General features: G+C 47.8%; 1 protein-coding gene across 2 annotated transcripts; it reads left to right on the top strand.

Annotated features, from left to right (window-relative positions):
- The first annotated feature begins 321 nt into the window (after nucleotides 1-321).
- On the top strand, nucleotides 322-19,558 carry CD74 (CD74 molecule). 2 transcript variants are annotated; one of them, XM_066590398.1, is made up of 10 exons: nucleotides 322-525; nucleotides 8,185-8,366; nucleotides 9,835-9,914; nucleotides 10,727-10,789; nucleotides 11,470-11,565; nucleotides 12,068-12,140; nucleotides 13,860-13,982; nucleotides 15,050-15,244; nucleotides 15,411-15,470; nucleotides 16,788-19,558. In XM_066590398.1, the coding sequence occupies exons 1-9, from the start codon at nucleotides 446-448 to the stop codon at nucleotides 15,458-15,460; spliced, it is 942 nt and encodes a 313-aa protein (XP_066446495.1). In that variant the 5' UTR covers nucleotides 322-445; the 3' UTR covers nucleotides 15,461-15,470; nucleotides 16,788-19,558. The 2 variants fall into 2 exon arrangements, with proteins under 2 accessions (XP_066446495.1, XP_066446496.1); XM_066590399.1 differs by lacking the exon at nucleotides 13,860-13,982 and having other exon boundaries at nucleotides 324-525.
- Nucleotides 19,559-21,456: the final 1,898 nt, after the last annotated feature.

The raw sequence follows: 21,456 nt of genomic DNA, 5'->3' as shown, positions 1-21,456 counted from the left end.
GACTTTATTCTTCGTATCTCCAGTGCTGAGAACCTCCAGAAACATTTCCATACATACATTGGCATAAAAGTCTCATACTAGCTGTTGCACTGGTGCAGACTGGCAGAGCAGGAGATTATCCTCATATTACGCTCCCTTCCTGCTTAGCACACGGCACAGTTTAACAGAACAGGAAAGTATCAGAATGAAAGTCTGTCTGCTTGACAACAAGTGATGCAACGCAGCAGCCAATGAGAAATCCAGATATGGACTCCAACCCAGAAAAAAAAGCTCAATGTTTCGGGTATTTCCAATTTTCAGGTGGTGTAAGATATTTATAAGTTACTTTCACTTCCTAAAGAAGCTTGATTGGTTCTTGCGGGAGGTTTTAGACAATTTTACATATTAGGCAGTGCAGTCATTAAATCAGAAAGTCGTCCAGAGAGGAGCAGCACAGAACCAGAACATGGCTGATGAGGCGGAGAACCTGGTGCAGAACGAGGTGGCTGAAGACAATATCATCACCGTCTCCAGCAGGGAACCACGGTATGAACTTACATTCTATATGATAGATCATTTAAGGAAATAGCTACTAAACATTCATACATACTTGCCAACTTTTTAAGTACTTTTGATGGACACGTCCTTGTTGTGCAGGTGTATCTGAGCCCTCATGTCTCCAGAAAACCGTAAAGTCCCACATTCTTAAAAAGTAATGAATTTCCACCTTAAATAGTTTTACCCAAATAGGAAGTCCAAAACTTTGTCCAAAACTTGAAAATCCCTCAATCTCACTTTTTGCAATGTCAGAGGGTCCCAGAAGCTGAGATACGGGACTTGTTTGCCAGGGTCTATATTTCAGCTTCCAGGACCCGGTTCGAGTAGAGATGGTGATAAGAGAGAGGGTGTAATATTGGGGTTCAAGGGGTTGACCAATGCCATGAAAATGTTATACCATATCCACTAGTTGATTGGGAAAATGGGGTTAGCAAATGCATGGAGTGATGATCACATATGTGCACCACTGCTCCAATCCTTGCAATGAGACCACCGAAGATAGACGAGCGCCTGAACCCAATTATCGTGGATTGGGATGCGTTCCACCAAAATCATCTACCGTAGCAAGTCGGCTTATGACGTGGAAATCTTTTGATAATTTTGGAATCTACTCTTCCCCCTTGATTTGCTTTTGATTGCCCCTTCAAACTCCCCTTTCATCCTTTGCAGTGATGGTAACTGTACCTCACCTTTTGGGGTGGGCCCCCTCCTATCATGAGGGTAAGTACCAGGGTAACGGGCTTAGCAGCTGCTATGGGAACGAGAGGGCAAGGGTCTTCACTAGGAAGTGAGGGGCTGTTTAGGTGACCGTATGCATTACATGTACTATGTTGATTTACTGGGTCCAGCTGGGGGCATGCCAGCTCTCCGCTGATGGCAGATGTCGAGGGAGATAAGGGTCGGGTAGTTGCATTTCAGCTACCTGATCCTTTTGTTTTCAGGAGATGAGCCGCTGCCAGTAGTGTCTGGTATTAGTTCCTCCCCTCTCTGCATGCCGAATTCATGCCTGCTACGCCGATTTAAGCGTACATGCAGGGGCGTAACTATAGGGGGTGCAGAGGATGCATTTGCACCCGGGCCCAGGAGCTTTAAGGGGCCCATAAGGCCTATCTTCGCCACATAGGTAGCCTAGTAGTATGAATAAAGCAATTATAGTTGGGGGGCCCTGTTACAGATTTTGTATTGGGGCCCTGAATCTTCAAGTTACGCCTTTGGGTATAAGTACAGATGGAGGGAGAGGTTCCCCCAGGTGAACTTTTGCACCTGGGCTCCGGAGTTTTTAGTTACGCCCCTGCGTACATGTGTATGGGGCGGACAGCCGAGATAGTTGTTGGCCAGACAGCTAACTAATGTATATGGGCAGTCTTCGGCCGAATTTACACGGACGAGCGGGACATCGTTCCCAGAATCTCAGACTGCTATCGCATTTGTAAACTTGCACATTTCTCTGCGATTAGCAATGCGTTTTGCAAGAAAAATGTACCGCATCTCCGCGCATGCTGTTTTAACGCACATGAAAATCGCATGCTGTTTCAACATGGAAAATAAAAAAGTGTATTGCACACTTTAAAATTTTTTTTTATTATTGCTGCCATAGAAAATAATGAGTGATTAGCCCAAAAAATAGGAGATTCTGCGATTTTCCCTAATGTAAACACACCCGGTGTAAATAATGAGTAATTACAACACGCGAGTTCTGTGCTTCTTGCACATAAATCCAGAGTTTTCATTGCCTGTGTAAATGCAGCCTTAGAGATAAGATAAAAGTATCTTCATAAACAAGGCCCGACCTCACTGACGGAGGAGGAATACAACAGAAGTTAGAGACTTGGCATCAGAACCATCTCTATATTTCACATGGGTGTTTCTAGATACTATTTCAGGAACAAACACCTAACTTCAAGGTTTGTAATTTCACAAGCGTCAAAAGCAGCGACGCCGGATACAGTACAGAACACGATACATCAGAGTGGGAATCGCCGGTTCTAATTGTCCTCGGTGTATTGTAACATACAAGCAATGCTAATATGTGTGATATCTATAGAACCAGTGAAAAGACAACCAATGTGCTGTCCGTGACCGATGGCACCAGCACAGGTTGGCTCTGCTCCTTAGGCTCTGCAGTCTGTTCTATCTTGTCCTAAAGTCTTATAAGGAAAAAGAAGTAGAGGGGCTAAGAGATGCCAAGAGTTTGCCTCAGATTGGCATGAGAGGGAACCAGCATTTTTTTGGTCCATTGGGCTTTATGTTCCTTCTTTGCTTCTGTACTGCAGGCTAAGGCTGTGTTCACATCTCTTCGGAGATCGCAGATCCGTTCCAAAATCCCAGATAGAATAGCGCAGCATGGTGCTCCAATTTGTTCGGCAAGATATTGGGCGGCATGACAGAAACGCAGTTGACCCCATTAGAGTCAATAGGGTCCATTGGGTGCCAAAGCCAAAAAAGAAATATGGGCTCACCTCACCAGCAGTATCTTCCAGTGTTCCATTGGGTGCCAGTCATGTCAGTGAGCTGCCACATCAAGCACTTCCATGATTCTCCTTTTTGGCTCCTGCTACTTAGCCAAGCATTGGAAACCCCTAGCATATATATATATCAGGCATGTCACGCACAAGGCCCATGGGCCGAATCCGACCTGCCACCTCATTTTATGTGGCCCACCGGCCGTGCAGCATCTTTAGAGGCATTCCACTCATCCAATCTGTAGCTGTAGTCCGACGATCCCTTTGTGCGCCATCCTGTATGCATGGCAGATGACGAGGGGAGAGGTCAGTGGTCACCGACTCAGCAGTGGCTGCCGCTGGCGGGCCGGGTGAGTGGAATGCCTGTAGGGATGCTGCCAGGCCAGAGGCCAATCGGAGGGTCACTATTACAACTGGGATTACTATAGGCGTACTCATTAGTACTGGGGCCACTATGGAGGTGCCTTTTACTATATGGTCTGACAATTACAATCGGCTCTATGAAGGCAACCATGTGGCTGATGTGGCCCTCAGTGAACATGAATGTGACTCCCCGTGAACATAGCCCAAATCAGAGGTGTGTGAATAGAGGCAGTATGGAGGCACACGGTGTTGCCCCTCCGTATGAGATAATTGCCCCTCCGTATAGTAAGTCACCTAATGGAGTGCGCCACATTTACTCTGAAATCATATAGACCTACAGAGGTATGAATGTAACAGGAGACATAAGGATGTACAGCGCCATCTGTGGTAGAGCGGGATGGATGGATGGATGTACAGCGCCATCTGTGGTAGAGCCGGACGGATGGATGTACAGCGCCATCTGTGGTAGAATGGAATGGATGGATGTACAGCAAAATCTATGGTAGAGAGGGATGGATCTAGAGCTGTGCCCCGTACAGCGCCATTGTGGTAGAGCGGGATGGATGGATGTACAGTGCCATCTGTGGTAGAGCCGGATGGATGGATGTACAGCGCCATCTGTGGTAGAGCCGGATGGATGGATGTACAGCGCCATCTGTGGTAGAGCGGGATGGATGGATGTACAGCGGCATCTATGGTAGGGAGGGATGGATCTACAGCGGTGCCCCGTACAGCGCCATCTGTGGTAGAGCGGGATCGATGGATGTACAGCGGCATCTATGGTAGAGAGGGATGGATCTAGAGCTGTGCCCCGTACAGCGCCATTGTGGTAGAGCGGGATGGATGGATGTACAGCGCCATCTGTGGTAGAGCAGGATGGATGCATGTACAGCGCCATCTGTGGTAGAGCGGGATGGATGGATGTACAGCGCCATCTGTGGTAGAGCGGGATGGATGGATGGATGTACAGCGGTGCGCCATACAACGCCATCTGTGGTAGAGCGGGGTGGATGGATGTACAGCGCCATCTGTGGTAGAGCAGGATGGATGGATATAGAGCGCCATCTGTGGTAGAGCGGGGTGGATGGATGTACAGCGCCATCTGTGGTAGAGCGGGGTGGATGGATGGATGTACAGCGGTGCGCCATACAACGCCATCTGTGGTAGAGCGGGGTGGATGGATGTACAGCGCCATCTGTGGTAGAGCAGGATGGATGGATATAGAGCGCCATCTGTGGTAGAGCGGGATGGATGGATGTACAGCGCCATCTGTGGTAGAGCGGGATGGATGGATGTACAGCGCCATCTGTGGTAGAGCGGGATGGATGGATGTACAGCGCCATCTGTGGTAGAGCGGGGTGAATGGATGTACAGCGCCATCTGTGGTAGAGCCGGATGGATGGATGTACAGCGCCATCTGTGGTAGAGCGGGATGAATGGATGTACAGCGCCATCTGTGGTAGAGCGGGATGGATGGATGTACAGCGCCATCTGTGGTAGAGCGGGATGGATGGATGTACAGCGCCATCTGTGGTAGAGCGGGATGGATGGATATACAGCGCCATCTGTGGTAGAGCAGGATGGATGCATGTACAGCGCCATCTGTGGTAGAGCCGGATGGATATACAGCGCCATCTGTGGTAGAGCGGGATGGATGGATGTACAGCGCCATCTGTGGTAGAGCGGGATGGATGGATGTACAGCGCCATCTGTGGTAGAGCGGGATGGATGGATGTACAGCGCCATCTGTGGTAGAGCGGGATGGATGGATGTACAGCGCCATCTGTGGTAGAGCGGGATGGATGGATGTACAGCGCCATCTGTGGTAGAGCGGGATGGATGGATGTACAGCGCCATCTGTGGTAGAGCGGGATGGATGGATGTACAGCGCCATCTGTGGTAGAGCGGGATGGATGGATGGATGTACAGCGCCATCTGTGGTAGAGCGGGGTGGATGGATGTACAGCGCCATCTGTGGTAGAGCGGGTGGATTCTGAGTATGTACTAACATGATATGTATGAAGTAAAACAAATAAAAGACTCTCCCGCTAATACATGGGGGGGGGGAGGTCACTTCTTGGTCACTTCTTGGTTACTTCTTCTATTATTTTGGCTTTTCTGCCGGCGGTGACAATTACATCTCAGCAGAACAATGGGAAACGTTACCCAACCAATCAGAAGCTTTAGATTGTGTGATGTCACCGGTTGCCAGGCAGAGGCATCTTGGAACTTGCACTTTGCTGTACAGACTTGTGAGAAGAATGCCTCCTCTGTTCCTTCTGGTAGCTATAGAGCTGCAATCCGAATGCTGTCATCTGCGCCCCTGCCGTCAGTCACATGTCACCTACAAGTCATCTTATGGGGTACCAGAAAGACCCCCAATAATCATTCATGTCTGAGGGACCCCAGGAGGCGAAAAAAGGGGTCGCCCAAAACCCAACTACAATTGTATGCCATGAGAGCGCATAGGGAGAAGGAACAATAGCTCTGCAGCGCCACCTATTGGAAGGCAGCATTCATGCAAGTCAATGTTAGACTCTATATACAAGCCTTGTAACAATGACTGGAAATTGAAAGCCAAGCCAGTTTTTATTCAACGCACCTACTGACTTGATTCGGGCAATTATGGTCCAAGAATCACCCCAGAAGCCATGCTGCGACCATTGGTCCGTGAAAATAAAGAATCAGACATGCGAATACACGCACTGACTTTAACCCTTTGCAATCCTATTTTGGATTCAGGGTTTCCTAGGGGGGCTTTTTCTTTCTGCCATTACACAATGGCGCCATCTGCTGGCTAGAGCCAGTACTGCGGTATGGGACAGGCTGAAGAAGCCCCCAACAACAGAGTGGTCAGTAATATACAGTAAGAATACCCTGCTGGACGTCTTCTGACATTGGAGCTGTACAGCCTTCAATCAGAATGTCTTTAGACGTCAGACAGTGGATTGGAAAGGGTTAAGGCCTCCTGCCCACGGACGGATATTTTCTGCAGAATGCGCAGTGGGCGTCCGCACTGTAGATCTGCAGAAAATACCGCCCACAGCATGCTCTGGGAAATCGATTCTTCCACCACACTTGCGGAGACTAATTGTGGATTCCGCAAGCGGAGGAAAAATCGCAGCATGCTCCATTTTTCCACAGATTCCGCATGCACAGCTTCCAAGTCAGTGGAAGCCGTCCGATCCGTGGCCCTTCCGCCATGACATTGCAGAAAGGTCGCCGATTCTGCGTCATTGCCTAGTTACGGTGCTGGAAAAAAAATTGAACAAAGAAAATCCCTACTGCGCATGCCTGACGGCGAGCCGCCAGGTCCATCTGTAGTACAGAATACCTGGCGGCAGGCCAGGTATGCACAGACGCCGCTGCCGGATCTGAGTTTTGTCCAAATTTTGCCAGTTTCAAACTCAGACATTAAAATTGTCTATGTGAAGGAGCCCCGCCCTAGTGGTCAGTGTGAGAATTGCAGGGTTTCAGGATGTTTTTTTTTTTTATAAATAAGACATTTTCTGATAACACATTCCCTTTAACTTGTGAATACACTTTGTCAGGATGTCCCTTTAATACAATCTCAAGTAGAAAAAAAAAGCTCAGACTTTTTGTCCCCTAAACATAGAAGTTTATGAGACGCCACCTGTTGGGGTATATAATACTTTTGCATACCGATGCGACATCTCGTGGCGTGATATGTCAGGTTTAGAGATAAGGACTCGAATACTCAATAATAATCTCTTTCTATCTTAATGTACATCACGTGTTGTCCGCACATAAAGGTGTAGCAATACATAGGAAGAATTCCGTACAGCGACACCTGGTGGTGTGAGGGGAAACTGCAATTGTTAATTTCAAAAGCACCTATCATTGCAAAAACAAAAGATCAATAGCGTCTCTTGGGGCCCTTTCACACGGCCGTATTGCGTATTTCAGTCCTGGAGTTTGCAGTGTATTCAGACTGAAATATACTGATTCCCTTTGTGTTTCTGCCTTTAAAAACCCTAAGGCCTCATGTCCACGGGCTTAAAATCCGCAGCGTTTCTCCCGCATGCGGATCTGCGCCCCATAGGGATGCATTGGACACCCGCAGGTAGTTAAATACCTGCAGATGTCATTTTACCCGTCAGGCGCGGATCCGCGTGCGGGAAAAAAAATGGACATGCTCCATTTTCGTGCGGGTCTCCCACGGGGACGGCTCCTGCAGGCTTCTATTGAAGCCTATGGAAGCCGTCCGGATCCGCGGGAGACCCGTACCAGAATTAAACTCACCTGCTCCGGATGATGCGGTTCTTCCCTTCTTCGCGGCCAGATCTTCTTTCTTTGGCCCGGCGGATGTGCCGAGCACATCCGCCGGGCCGAAGAAAGAAGATCCGGCCGCGAAGGAAGGAAGATCCGCATCATCCGGAGCAGGTGAGTTTATTCTTGTTTTTATGCCTCATGTCCGCGGGGCAGGAGGGACACGCTACGGATTCTCCATGGAGAATCCGCGGCGGGCCTGATTTTCCCCGTGGCCATGAGGCCAAAAGTCCCATTTATTCTGTGCATATATGTGCAGCTAATACGCAGGTTTCCTGTATATTTATGCATGCCCATTAAATTAAATGCGCCTTTTCGGTGCATAACATGCAACATGCACCACATCAGGACACGCTGCGGACAGTTTCACACTAGATGGACTGTTTGGAGGCCAAGAAGAATTTGGACCATTTAGAGAAGTGGGGACTGCAGGACTTATGCAGGGAAGGTTCCATCCTAGTGCTGCGTACATCTGCTCTGTTCTCCTCTGGACTTGATGTCTAAAGACTCTTCTCTTTTTGTTTCTCTGCAGTACTTTGACATGTAACAGAAGAAATGTTGTGCCGGCTCTTTCCATCTTTGTTGCGCTTCTCATCGCCGGTCAAGCGGTGTCGGTCTACTTCCTCAGCCAGCAGCAGAGCAAGATCAATGAGCTGGACCTCACAACCAAGCAGCTGAAACTCAACGACATGATAGACAAACTTCCTGGATCACGTCAGTAATCACACTTGTAGCGCCCGGCAGCGCCATTGTTAATGGCGGTCCCTACTATATATACATAGGGGGTTGTGCTGCATGTAGAAGCCCCGAATATCCTGCAAAAAGGGAGCAATAACTAAATCCTGGTGTAAATGATAAGAATGCATGATATTGCTTCACTGGCACTTGTAGTGCTGAGACTCATCCAGGGAGCAAATGCAAAAAATAGATGTCCACCCAACATAATAAGTTGTAGTGATAAGAACTTGGGTCTCTGACTGACACAGAGCTGCAAATCTTACGCATAGACCTGGAGTTAAATAGATCTTCCAGACAAAAACTCTTTAGGATAGGATATAAATAGTTAATTACGGGCGACCCGCTGCAGGGGATTCCCATCAATCACGTGGCCAACCTTGCCAGTGTAGCGGTCCTGACATGCATCATAGGAGGCGGGAGTGGAAGGGGCCTAGCTGGCTTCACCCCATTTGAAATCACTTCAGTACATCGGCCCCCGGGGACAGGTGTGGAAGAGGAATAGCCACTTCAGCTCCCATTGTTTTCAATGCGGATGAACCCAGCTAGACCACTTCCGCTGCCGTCATCTATGATGCTCATCCGGCCCGCTGTGCTGAAGCTCATCACTGGGGATCCTGTGTGGTGGGTCCCCAGTAAGTAACTATTGATAATCTATCCTGAGGATAGGTCAACACAAGTTTTTGCCCAGAAAACCTGTTTAAATAATAAAGTTCTGTCTGCCTACAGCCACAACTAGAGGGAGCTTGCTGCATACTGTTTGCATATTGAAATCTAATAAATCAGTATGTAGCGGCTCTGCAGCTCCCCCTAGTGGTGGCTGCAAGCAGAAAGAATTTTATTATTTATCCCTTGTACCAGAATTAACTTTTACAATCTGTTCATAGAATAGGTAATAAAAGTCTAACTGAGTGGTAAGACCCCCCCACCCTCCCACGATCCCAAAAATGGAGGAATTGTGTCACCACTGCAGAGATGCTTCTCCCACCTGTAGGAACGTCAGATTGAATAGAGCAATGGCCATGTATGCATGCCTACCACTCCATTCATTTCAGTGGAGCGGACAGAAGTAGCCGAGCGCTTGTACTCAGCTGCCTCTGGCAGCCCCATTGAAAATTAAAGTAGTGGCACCGTGCATGCATGACCATTGCTCTATGAAATAATGCAGGATGCTGAACCGGTTTCCCCTAGAAAATGCCCGGCGGTATGCTGGAATCCCCATTATAGTCAACGGTGTTTGTCGGCACCCATTTTGACCGATCCTGTGCTACTTTTTCCTTCGTTTGACTCTGATCTTGGAGACAACCAATGGAATAACTTGACGTAGATATGACGACCCCTAGTGGTGGCTGGAGGTAGGGGACTACTTATGTCATAGCCCCCCTTTCTATCTGTTCTACACAAACCTCATCTTATGACCTTATATGTATCCCGTTTCCACTTACAGCTCCTTCCCAACAGCGACCAAAGCTGAGAATCGCGACTTTCAACGCTCCTATGGCTTTACGTAATGATGGAACCATGGAGGTAAGTAAATAAACGGCCGAATGTATAAAGAAGCTGTCTGAACCGTGCCACACTTGGTAGGCCTCATCTGTTTTGCAAGGGCTATTCTGTAGATTTAACCCCTGTCAGTACTGATGACCAATCCTTAGGATCGGTAGTTGATCAGCAGGGGTCCACCACTCGGGACCCCCAGCAATCACCTGATCTCAGCCTTGCAGGCCAGGTATACAAGGTATAACTCCCATTGATTTCAATAGAAGCAAAGCCACCTATTTATTTCACTTCTGTCTCTGACCCCGGGCCGGAGCTGGAAGTGTAATAGTACCCTGCAGTGAGTGTGGGGGCTGAGACCAGCTGATCACCGGGGGTCCTGAGGTGTGGACCCCTGCTGATCAACTACTGATAATCCTGAGCATATGTCATAAGTACTAAAAGAGGTTAAATGCCCAAAAGACCCCTTTAATTTTCTTAGCTGTGTACGTGGACTTTGCCGCAAATTTCATCCCCTCTTTCGAAGAGTTGAAATCCGCAATGAAAACGCCATGATTTTCGAGCGCTGTCGAATGCAGTAACCTGTGTTCGGAAACGCCAATAAAAGTTCGCAAATGCCAATAACGATGAAGGGGTTAAAAGCTTGCAATGAGGGACTGGGGCATCAGGGGGTAGTGATAAAGCGTAGAGGTAGCATTTGCAGCCAGTCCAAGGTCTCTGTGGCTACCAATATCACCCATTAAGCAGGCGCCTTGTTATAGATTTTGTATTGGGGCTGTGAAGCTAGAGGTTACTCTGTAACTCTGCCTGTCAGTAGAATCACCAAGGATTTTTCTCTACAGCTGCTGGAGAAAGCGGCGATGGACAGCAACGGTGTTGGAGATGCAGTGCGATACATGCTGCAGGTAAGTGGCGGCTACATGACTTAGCTGGTGAGAACAGCTAGCTCCGATGGTTGACACCCGTATGAAGTGGCTGCCAGGTACCGGCTCTGGAGTCGGCTCGGATGCTCATCCCACCCCACAGCTCCCTGCCACATCCACCATATACTGTACCGGCAGATGTCATGAAGGGATTAAATGGCAGAGCTACCAGCTCCATGCTGCGGGTGGGATTTATGTGTTACACGTCCGTGGAGGCGGGCCTCACGGGCTCTTATAGATTGGGGATGACTTTTTTGCGTAATAATGAACTGGATGTTTACAAAAACTTGTTTTTATTAATTAATAATAATAATTAAAGACATGTAGAAATAATCAACTTTATATATTTTAGTAATGTTACATAAAAAAGGGCGGGGTACGTGGATGGGGAGGGGTCTGTGAGACTCCATGTCTGCAGTTAGGGCCGGCTGACCGCGGAGAATCAGGGCAATTCACAGCATGCTGCGAATTGCCTGCCGCGAGCGGAGAATCGCAGTGATTCTCCGCTCGTGGACAGGGGCCGGCGCTTTCCATAGCAATGCCCGTGGACAGGGGGCCTAAAGGTTAAAGACAGAAAGGGAGCTACAGTGATCGACGTGCGACTACTTCTTGATGACCCAGCTGTTTTTCCTCATACTATGTCTTCCTTGTTTTGCCTGTAGATGCAGAACCCTATGAAGAAATATCCATCATTCAACGGCACCGTCCTAGAAAACCTCAGGAAGTTGAGGAGGAGTTTGAGCTATGAGGAGTGGACGGTGAGTGCGAAGCTCTATACATTCACTAGTTCATCAAGTAAGGGCCATTTTACACGGGATGACCTGTTGGGTGCAGATGCCCGACACGCCGCCCCGGGCGATGATCATTCTGGTGCTTTTAAAGAGAAATGATCATCGCTGGGTGGATGGAGGCGGAGCATACCGAGGATCGTCCCGGTCAGTCCACCTCCCTAGAAATGACTAAATCTGCTCATCAGCTGATCCGCCCGCCTGCCCGCTGTCAGTAAAGTGGGGCCGGACATTCCCATTGGTGGTCAGGGCCAGAATTGAAGTAAGAAGCATTGCTTCATTGACTTCAAAGAGAGTGAAGCTCTCGGGACAATGATCATAGACTGGCAGCGATCCCTGGTGGCAGCCCAGCCAATCAGCTAGTGATCCTGAGGACAGATCATCACTAGTAAACACCCATTTAATCATGATTCAATTCCCGATTGTAAGTTGAGGTTAGCCGCGGGAATCATCAGGCACTTCTGTCTTTCAGGTCTTCGACACTTGGATGCAGCAGTGGTATCTGTTTTACTTGGTGCAGAACTCCAAAGAACTAGAGACTCCAGGTACCAAATCCAGAACGCTCAGCTTCTACCGACACATCATAGGAAAGTAGCTGGTAAAGAGGTACTATAAAGGGGTACGCACCGTCCCGAGGCAGCAAACATTTGGCTGGACCTGCTTAACAGCAAGTGCAAGAAGTGCACCCCCAATGGGGGGCCAGCCACTTCCAATACCGCCTTATAGTGCCTCTGTACCGCACCGGAAGATGGAGGTGTTCTCCCATACCAGCAGCTGCTTCTGGGCAGAATAGCTGCATAACATGGCATCTAATGCAACACAAATCCATATGAAACAACCTCTATATGTATCTGCATGAAACCAGAGGCGTATGTGAGGTAGAAGAACTCTATGGGTGACTCGTAATGAGGAATATGGCCTTGTGCATACATTGTTCACAGCAGGGACGTAACTGCCGTGTTTCCCCCAAAATAAGACACTGTCTTATATTACTTTTTGCCACAAAAGAAGCGCTAGCTCTTATTTTCAGGGAATATCTTATTTTACTTACCTAGCAGGTGCTGTGCCGGTCCCTCCCGCTGCTCTCCGTAGCTCCGCCGCGCTTTTTGCTCTTTTCCGCAGGCAAATGGAAGTGATGGCTCTGATTGGTTCAGCGAGCCCTTCTCAGCCAATCAATGCAGTGCTTGCTGTAATTGGTTCTTTGACCTCTGCATTGATTGGCTGAGCAGAACCAATCACAGCCATTGCATTTTGAAGGCAGCATTTATGAATTGGCTGAGCTGCAGCACTGCTTGGCCAGTTCATAAATGCCGCCTCCACAATGCAATGGCTGGGATTGGTTCTTCGACCGGTACTCAGCCAGTCAATGCATCGGTTGAAGAACCAATCACAGCTGTCGCACTGGTTCAAGCGAGTGCTGCGTTGATTGACTTAGTAACGCTTTTTGAACCAATCAGACCCATCGCTTGCTGGAGGCGGGATTTATGAATCCTGTACAACGCCTGCTAGGTAATGTATTCCTTTTTTATGTGGTGTAACTAGGGCTTATTTTTGGGGTAGGGTTATAGTTCAAGTCTTCCTGAAAATCTCGCAAAATCAGGGTAAATCTTATTTTTGGGGAAACACTGCATAGGGGGTGCAGAAGATGCAGGCACACCCAAAGACTTAGGGTGCTTTCAATATGGGCCAGTATTAGCCCCCCATTTTCACCCAAAACCTGTATCTTAATTCGCCGCTCTGGAATTCTACTCCAAAACTCACAAGTTTCATTGTGGACTTTTGATGTTTCATACGGAGTGCAATAGTCGATGTGGAAGCCGTCTACACCAAAATCCACGTCCAACATCTGGATTTTGAAGCAGATGTGCAGCGGCGACTATTCCGGTCCATGTAAAAATACATTTAGGGTCCCACAAGGTCTCTCCTCAGCATATGAGGGGATCAGCACTAGGGAAGAAACATTACAGTTGGGTTGCCTATTACAGATTCTGCATTGGGGCCAGCAGCTTCAAGTTATGCCTCTTGTTCAAAGTATGCCACTACCAGGCTTAGGCCGCCCGTGAACTTGTGCGATGTAGGTTGGACTATGTTTTGGTTGTCATCTTCCACCGGTTGACATGTCGGCTACACTGACAGCAGATGCATAAACCAGACGTTCTCTACTCTTCTAAATCATGTTGGTGGAACGTCCCCTGATAAGGTTTACAGGGTTGAACCTCACTTACGGCCAACGCAATTCAAAGTGCTCCCGCTTTCTTCTTCAGGAACCAGTGTACCGCAGCACAGAGACCTACCTGTTGACTTGGAAAGAAGCAGAAACCTGGTTTATGTCACTACCAGTTACTCATCTGACTCAGCCCCCAGTTATATCGATGAGAGCCCAAGTGGTGAATATATGTTCCCTTCTCTGTATGTTGTATAGCAAACCCGTAACACGAGGAAGATAACACAATGGTCCACAGTAGTAAAGCCTCCAACAGCAATATATTCGTATGTAAGACATTTATTACATAGTCTTCAGCATATACTGAAGTCTACCCACTCACACCAATCCCTCGGCATTGTGCGGCTCACAACCTCACTTCTCCACCGCACCACATTAGTATGTTTTTGGAAGTACTGTGGACTCCAATCGTAAGCTCATGTGGTCAGGGCCCCGTCCTCCTGTGTCTTGTTTCTGTATACGTCTCCTGTCAAGTCTAATGTGGGATGTTTAAAAGAAGAATTAATCAGCAGACTTCAGATTTCTAAAAAATGGCTGCCAAATGGTGCACAATAGGCTTAAAGGGGTTGGACCACAGATGCAAGTTATCCCCTATCCACATAGTTCATCCCGGATTTTGTGCCAGAGACTGAGAACGGAGCCTCTGGTATAGATGTGAACATGGCCGTAGTCAGATAATTCTGCATAATACACCCTTTCCAATCCAATTTGTATCCTGGTTTTCCTCGGGGGGCTTACTCTTTTTCTGCCATTATACAACAGCGCTATCTTCTGGCTAAAGCCAGTACTGCATGAGGTGACATGTTGGATAGGTTCCGACAGCAGAGAGGCTGGCAATATACAGTAAGAGAACCCCGACGGCCGTCTTCCAACATCGGAGCTGTACAGCCTTAAATCATAATGTCTTCAGACAGTGGATTGGAAAGGGTTAAATCTTTGCAAAAATGCTAACTTCTGGAAGCCTGGGGATTGGCATGAGGAGAAAAAATGTGTATCCCATAAATGTTCAGTACAGAGAAGCTAGTGTTTTCTATGGAAAAGTAGATACATATTATGTACCGTCCAACAAAAACATCACCAAAATCCACTATTTTCTGGTTTTGAGAACATAATCCAAGTTTTGGCACCACCTGGGCTTTATGTAGATGTTGCTTGAGGTTGTCTCTGTAGCGTGGAGCCACCCCAAAGGCCTGCAGATCCTCTACATAGGATGTTTTATGTTTGTCTAAGGAGCCCCACTGATGACTGAATGCCAAAGGAGAGCTCAAGCCCACGTTCAGCTTGGTGCCTATCGCCCTCAATGCGATAAGAACGGCAACTACAAACCCATGCAATGCCAGTGGAACATACACTACTGCTGGTGCGTCTACAGTAATGGAACGGAGATCCCGGAGACCAGGGCTCGAACCAAGGTCGACTGCAGCGGTAAGCAGACTGGATATAGTACAGCGGTGGCAGACAGGGAAGTAAACTAAAGTCATGTGTCCACCAGCACTTTTTTTATTTTGGTGGGGGTGGAGGTTCTGCTCGCATCCGCATTAGGTGGGTTATCATGAAAGAGGCTTAGCAGTGATTTTGTTTTTCCCCACAGACCTTAGTGAGCCCATGATAAAGGAGGAACTGCTCCACTTTGCTAATTAATTCATTTACGGTAAGTGAAAGATATGCAGCTTATGCATCATTGGTATATATATTGAAGGCCCCCGTTCACATGGGCCGTGCTTCCTGTCTGTGTGAATCATGGATAGCACACAGCCCTTTAGAGCCAGCTGGCTTATTCACACCGCCATTTTTTTCACTACTAGCTAGAGGGATTTTTAAGTGCAAAAAATGTCAACTTAGTTACAAAAAGTGAATTTCAATTTTTGCTCGTTTCCACGTTGGCTATCGTACTTCTACAACTCGTACAAGTTGTCTTAAAGTGTGGGGACCAGTTACAGGGTTTGTACAGCTTTAGAAAAATCTGGCTGCAGGAAATAACCTCCCAATCCCAGACTAGCCCTGACCCTAGTCTCATCAGCACTGCCACTAGCTCCTGCTCACTGTCTGTACTCAGACCAATAACAGAGGAAGAAGTCTCCAAATTGCTCTCCTCTGCTCGCCCCACCACCTGCTCTAGCGACCCTCTCCCCTCACACCTCCTCTGGTCCCTCTTCCCGGTGGTCATCTCCCTTCTCACAACTATATTCAATCTCTCTCTTACCCATGGCTTTTTCCGCTCCTCATTCAAACATTCTATCATATCCCTACTGCTAAAGAAACCAACTCTTGACTCGTCCAATGCTGCCAACTACTGACCCATCTCAAATCTCCCCTTCATCTCCAAATATCAGAATGCCTAGTTTACCCCTTGCTGTTGGGGTCCTGCAGGGCTCGGCCCCCTCCCCCTTGCTGTTGGGGTCCCCCAGGGCTCAGTCCTTGGCCCTCTCCTCTTCCTGTTGGGGTCCCGCAGGGCTCGATCCTCAGCCCCCTTCCCTCCTCTTCCCCTCGCAGTTGGGGTCCCCCAGGGCTTGGCCCTCTACCCCCTCACTGTCGGAGTCCCCCGGGCCTCGATCCTCAGCCCTCTTCCCTTCACTTTCCCTTACTGTTGGGGTCCCACAGGGCTCGGTCCTCAGCCCCCTCCCCTCACTGTTGAGGTCCCCCAGGGCTTGGTGTTTGATCCTCGTCCCTCTTCCACTTGCTGTTGGGGTCCCACAGGGCTTGGTCCTCAGCCCCCTCCCCTCACTGTTGAGGTCCCCCAGGGCTTGGTGTTTGATCCTCAGCCCTCTTCCACTTGCTGTTGGGGTCCCCCAGGGCTCTGATTTATATGCAGCCTGACAGAATAAAAATCTATATATAAAATCGTGAACGCAGTGCAGACTAGATGCACCCCTGTGGTCTCCCATCATCCGGCCACGGGCCCCAACACCTATTGATGTGTAATTCCTGCTTCTATCATTGTAAACTTCTCTCAAATCTCGTTCTACAGGTGCAAAAAAATAATCTGCCTGAAGACATCGGTGATTCTGCAATCTGCGTAGTAAATGGCGCCGGGGTCCAGCCTAAAGTACAAGCTTCATAACTTGCTGTATGTTGTCACTTGTCACTAGTTAAGGAGAATAAAGCCTTGTGTCGGGCGTGTGCCCACTGTGTGTATAGAGTGCCATTACGAAATCATTTCTATCGCTGCTGCATGCGTGGATTCGGGCCTGATGCATCCTATAAAAAGTCCAAACTTTGCCTCCTCGAATCTCAATAGGAGCTGGAAGAGCTAGAAGGACGTGTTCAACCGGTGCCAGATTTTGGCGCAAATTTCACCTCTTCACTTGAAAATCCACAATATAAAATGTATTTTACAGATTTTCTCTGCGGCGTGACTGCAATCTCTTAAAATCCCATCCCCCATGCTTGTACCGCAAGGCTCGCTCCCACGAGAGCGAGGTCGGTGTGAGCCTAGCCTTACGGTACAAGCATTATGGATGCTATTACTATGCCGGAGCACCTTTTCTTAGATTTGCGTTGTTCCTTTGGCATTCCTTCTGGAAGCATATGGATACATTGACAACTGGGCAGTACCAGACAGAGCATGGACACCCTAACATATTCCAATAGGAATAACAGCGGGATGACACCACAGTTCTAAGAAAAGAGGTTATACAAGTCTTTACTAAAACAGACGTGACAGGAGAGCCAACCGATCCTCTTCTAAATTAAATGTGACTAAAGTTGCAATCCCTCACTCCGCCTACAGACAAGAGTGGCGCTGTTTTCTGTCTGGGATAAAGAGAAACCAACATCTTTATTCTCATACAACTTAAAAAGCACTGGGCCTCAGTAAATTTGCTGAGTGCTTCACTAGGACTCATTCTGCACAATGTGCTTCTTTCCCATCTAAAGTTGTACACCGCCTCTATGAAGGGGCTTGCCCATTAGAAACTCTTACTTGAAGTGGTGGCGGCTCTAGGCCAAAGATCTTTGTGCTTTTTCTTATCCCAGAGAATCCCATGAAAGGAGCTTCAGAATATATAGACTAAAGGTACTAATAGGGGCAATAATTGTCACCGGTAAACATGGCCGCCGCCGTCAGGGTGCTGGGCGACAAATCGCTCACCTGTCAGAGGCACTTGGATTTCAGCAGAACTACAAACCAAGCAACTTTCGGGCCGTGTAACCAGGAGCCACTCAATCTTTGGGCAACTCCGGGTTACTGTGAATGGAGGCTGCGGGCACAACCCCATGCTCCTGTATAGACAGTCGGGCAGTAGTCTGTGGGATGGCTGTTGGCCACTTATGCGCCCAACAGGCATCCTGTGTAAAAGGCACCTTAAGTCTTGTAGACCTGACTGGGTTGGAATCAAAGATGCAGAGGAACTCAACAGCTCATTCTGGTGGGCTTTGCTAATCGGAAACTCCTAATGTGGAGGTAGACGCCGCTGGCAATACCCAATAAGGATAAAGGCAACTCTCTGGTCCTGCAAAATAAAGATGGGCGCACCCCTTCTCCGACTACCTGACTGGGCAGTAGATGTATATTGTCCTCGACTAACGATGTACACCAATACAAAGTGTGCCTCAGGTAGTCCGAGGAGTGGTACGGGTCTCTGTTTTCAAGGGCCGGGGGTTGGTTTAACCAGCATTCTGTTTTTAGATCACCAAATTTGGAAATTCAAGCCCAGGTCTATCTTTAGAAAGCAAGATGCAGCTAGTTCCATGTGCAGATGAACGAGCCTATAAAGTGTCTGTGGGTGTAGACGGTGTTTCTCCAACTACAAAACCAGATGACCAAGATTTTTAAAATTAAATAGCTGGATGAGTTAAAGGACCCTCCGCTCCTGGAGGAAGTAAGATGGCGGCAGCGCTTCGGGCTACCTGGTGCACTAGAATGAGTCTCGTTAGTGTGATCCAAGCGCTTCAGGTATATGGTAGTGGGCCAAAGTAACACAGGATCGGTGGAGTGCTCCAAGAAACGTTACACCCAGTTGGTGTAATCAAGATACTTCCCCTTTATTGTGCATCGCAGCAGACTTCTATGGTAGTTAGTAAATAGGGGAGGCGTCTGTCCTGCACAGTAAGTAATGGCAATACAGATGGTGGTTCTTCTGAAGAGCTGATCAAGTGGTGCGGCAGCAGGTCTCCAGGCAGATTATCCTCATCACAAGTTAGACATTGCTCAATGGTTGTTTTCATGGATTTGACAGCGCCCTTAAAGGATATGGCTACTCTAAGAGCTCCTGCACACTGGCAAGGGTGATATCGGGCCAGGATTCACGGCCCAATATCACCCTCACAATCCTTCTGAAAACCCCTGGCTGCGAGGAATTCCCCATAGCAAGGAGAGAGAGAGGGAGGGAGGGAGGCAGAGCTACAGGGAATCTCCTGGAGATCTTCCCATAGTTTGATAAATGGGGGTGGGGCTAGATGGCTCCCCCTGACAGAAGGGCAGGGCTAGAGGGTGGATCACCCTAGCCCCAGACCTCTCTTGGCCAGAGTGGAATCACTATGGGAACCCCCTCTAACCCTGCCCCCGTCTCCACAAATATGGGGAGATCCCTATCACATCGCCTGTAGCTCGTCCCTCCCTCTCTCCTCGCTATGGGGAATTCCTACAGCCTCACAGGCTGTTTCGCGATCTTCTATTGATTTCAATGGGCGATATCGCTAAAAGAATGAATATGCTGTGATTTGTTTTCTGCATTGCAACACAGTGAAAATCCTACTGTAAAAGCCCTAAAATAAGCCCTAACTGCATAAAAAGAAAAAGATAGACATTCATTGAATGGCTGCAACTGGTTCATCTAGCACCATGGCTCAGCCAGAGGCAGCGCTTCCTGGAGGACCAGGAAGAATTGCTTGAAGACAAGTGCCGGGGAGATGTGGAAAAGTGTGTCAGCCGCTGTTAGGTGATGTTTGTTTCTTGCATTGCATATAGGGCTTATTTTTAGGGTAGGGCTTATATTTCAAACCCCCTCTCCTTAAAAAAAAATCCTGGCAAAAGAGCACCACAAAGCCGCTACATACAGTCATATGTATAAGGCTTAATGTGAGCAGCCAGTCCTGGTCAGCCCCTTTAAGAGTTTCCATATTTCAGATCTATTTAGTTTTTAAATAATGTAGTGTTTTGGCTTTGCAAAATATTCTAGATGCATAATTTTTGTAACAAAAAGTTAATTCAGTTTTTTTCTGTAGCGTGGTTTATTTGCGGCTTCTATATCATGTGCTTAGGATGTCACTTTCTGCGCACACTTAGGATGTCACTTTCTGCGCACACTTAGTGTTTGTCAGCATTTCTTGAGATCTGTGTGTTCATCTCAGAATTGCCTTCTTTGCTGCCAAGTTTAAACTGACTTTGTAATTCTGTGATCTGCATTAAACCAATTAAAGGAATTCTCCAAGTCCAGTCATGTGATGTGATCTCTCTATTACAATGTTCCTCCTGTGCAGCCTTTTTGGTAAATTCTAAACCTTAGTGGTCTTTTCTTTGCAAGCAGTTGCTCAGTCATATTTTCTATGATACTACTAATTTCCAGGTCAGCTCTGCAGTCAAGAGGAGAACCCTCATGCTTGATGGAACCTACTGTCCATAGAAGGTGAAACATGATCTCATTATAGGCGTTGGCCATCTTTTGATTATACCTTCAATAGTAGATCAGTTAGGTCCATAGTCGGAGACCTCCACCGATCAACAGTTCATTGGGGCTCTGCACTTGTGCACCGAGCTGATTTCTAGAGGAAGCTGACTGCTCTGTTCCCACTGCAGTGGCCGGGCTTGGTATTACAGGCAAAGTTCCCACTGAAATTAATGTAATACAAAGCCAGGCCGCCGCAGTGGGAACAGAGCCGTCTATCCTGTGCAGAGATCAGCTCAGTCCACTGGTCCAGAAAACAGCTGATTGGTGAAGATCCCTTGAGATGGGAATACTGCGGTCTACTTTTCATGGCCTAACCTGAGGCTACGGCCATCAATAGTTTACAACAAACTTCTACATTTAGTTAGGTATGACATTTCCCACAGTGTATACTTGACATGGGGAGGTTGGATTGCAAGCTCCATTGTAGATAGGGACTAGGAATTTTAGGCCAATGATGACCAATTGCAAGGGGTTTCTGAGCTGGACAAAAAAAAAAAAAAATACCCAAGACCTAAAGAATGGGGAAATGTGATAAAATGGGTGAATCATCGCTTACTGGTTGCTGCAATGATGTCCGTAGACGCCCACATGACTGCTGCAACCAAATCACTGGCCTCAGTGCTATAAAAAAAGGCACAAGACCACGGAGACCAGAGATTGGCTGCAGTAGTCACATGGGTATTCAGGCATTTACCAGCATATAACTTCCAGTGGTGTTACATGCCATTAAATCCTTCCAATGTATATATCCAATGGAAGGGTCTCCATCATGTTATAGAGCAGGAGGAGTTAAGCAGATGGATATATAGTCTTATCAAATTCAATAGTTAGCTCCCCCTAGTGGTGGCTGAGGGCAGACAGAATTTTACCATTTCTCTCCCCTCTGATACAAAGCTCCCAATCCCCAGCACAGGCGGAGCATCAACCGCTATGAAGCTACAACAGATTACAGAAGAGAAGCATTCTGGACCCTACCTATAAACCATCCGTTAAATAAGCCAAGACTCCTCGCCGCCATTCCAGCATTTG

Source organism: Eleutherodactylus coqui, chromosome 2 (genome assembly GCF_035609145.1).
Source record: "Eleutherodactylus coqui strain aEleCoq1 chromosome 2, aEleCoq1.hap1, whole genome shotgun sequence".
NCBI classification, from domain to species: domain Eukaryota; kingdom Metazoa; phylum Chordata; class Amphibia; order Anura; family Eleutherodactylidae; genus Eleutherodactylus; species Eleutherodactylus coqui.
This window is presented reverse-complemented; position numbering and strand designations above follow the sequence as displayed.

Excerpts from the sequence above, each read along its gene's own strand:
- CD74 (XM_066590398.1), top strand. The coding sequence starts at position 446 with ATGGCTGATGAGGCGGAGAACCTGGTGCAGAACGAGGTGGCTGAAGAC. Across the intron at positions 8,367-9,834 it reads AGACAAACTTCCTGGATCAC|CTCCTTCCCAACAGCGACCA; the intron begins GTCAGTAATCAC and ends TTCCACTTACAG. Across the intron at positions 11,566-12,067 it reads TGAGCTATGAGGAGTGGACG|GTCTTCGACACTTGGATGCA; the intron begins GTGAGTGCGAAG and ends TCTGTCTTTCAG.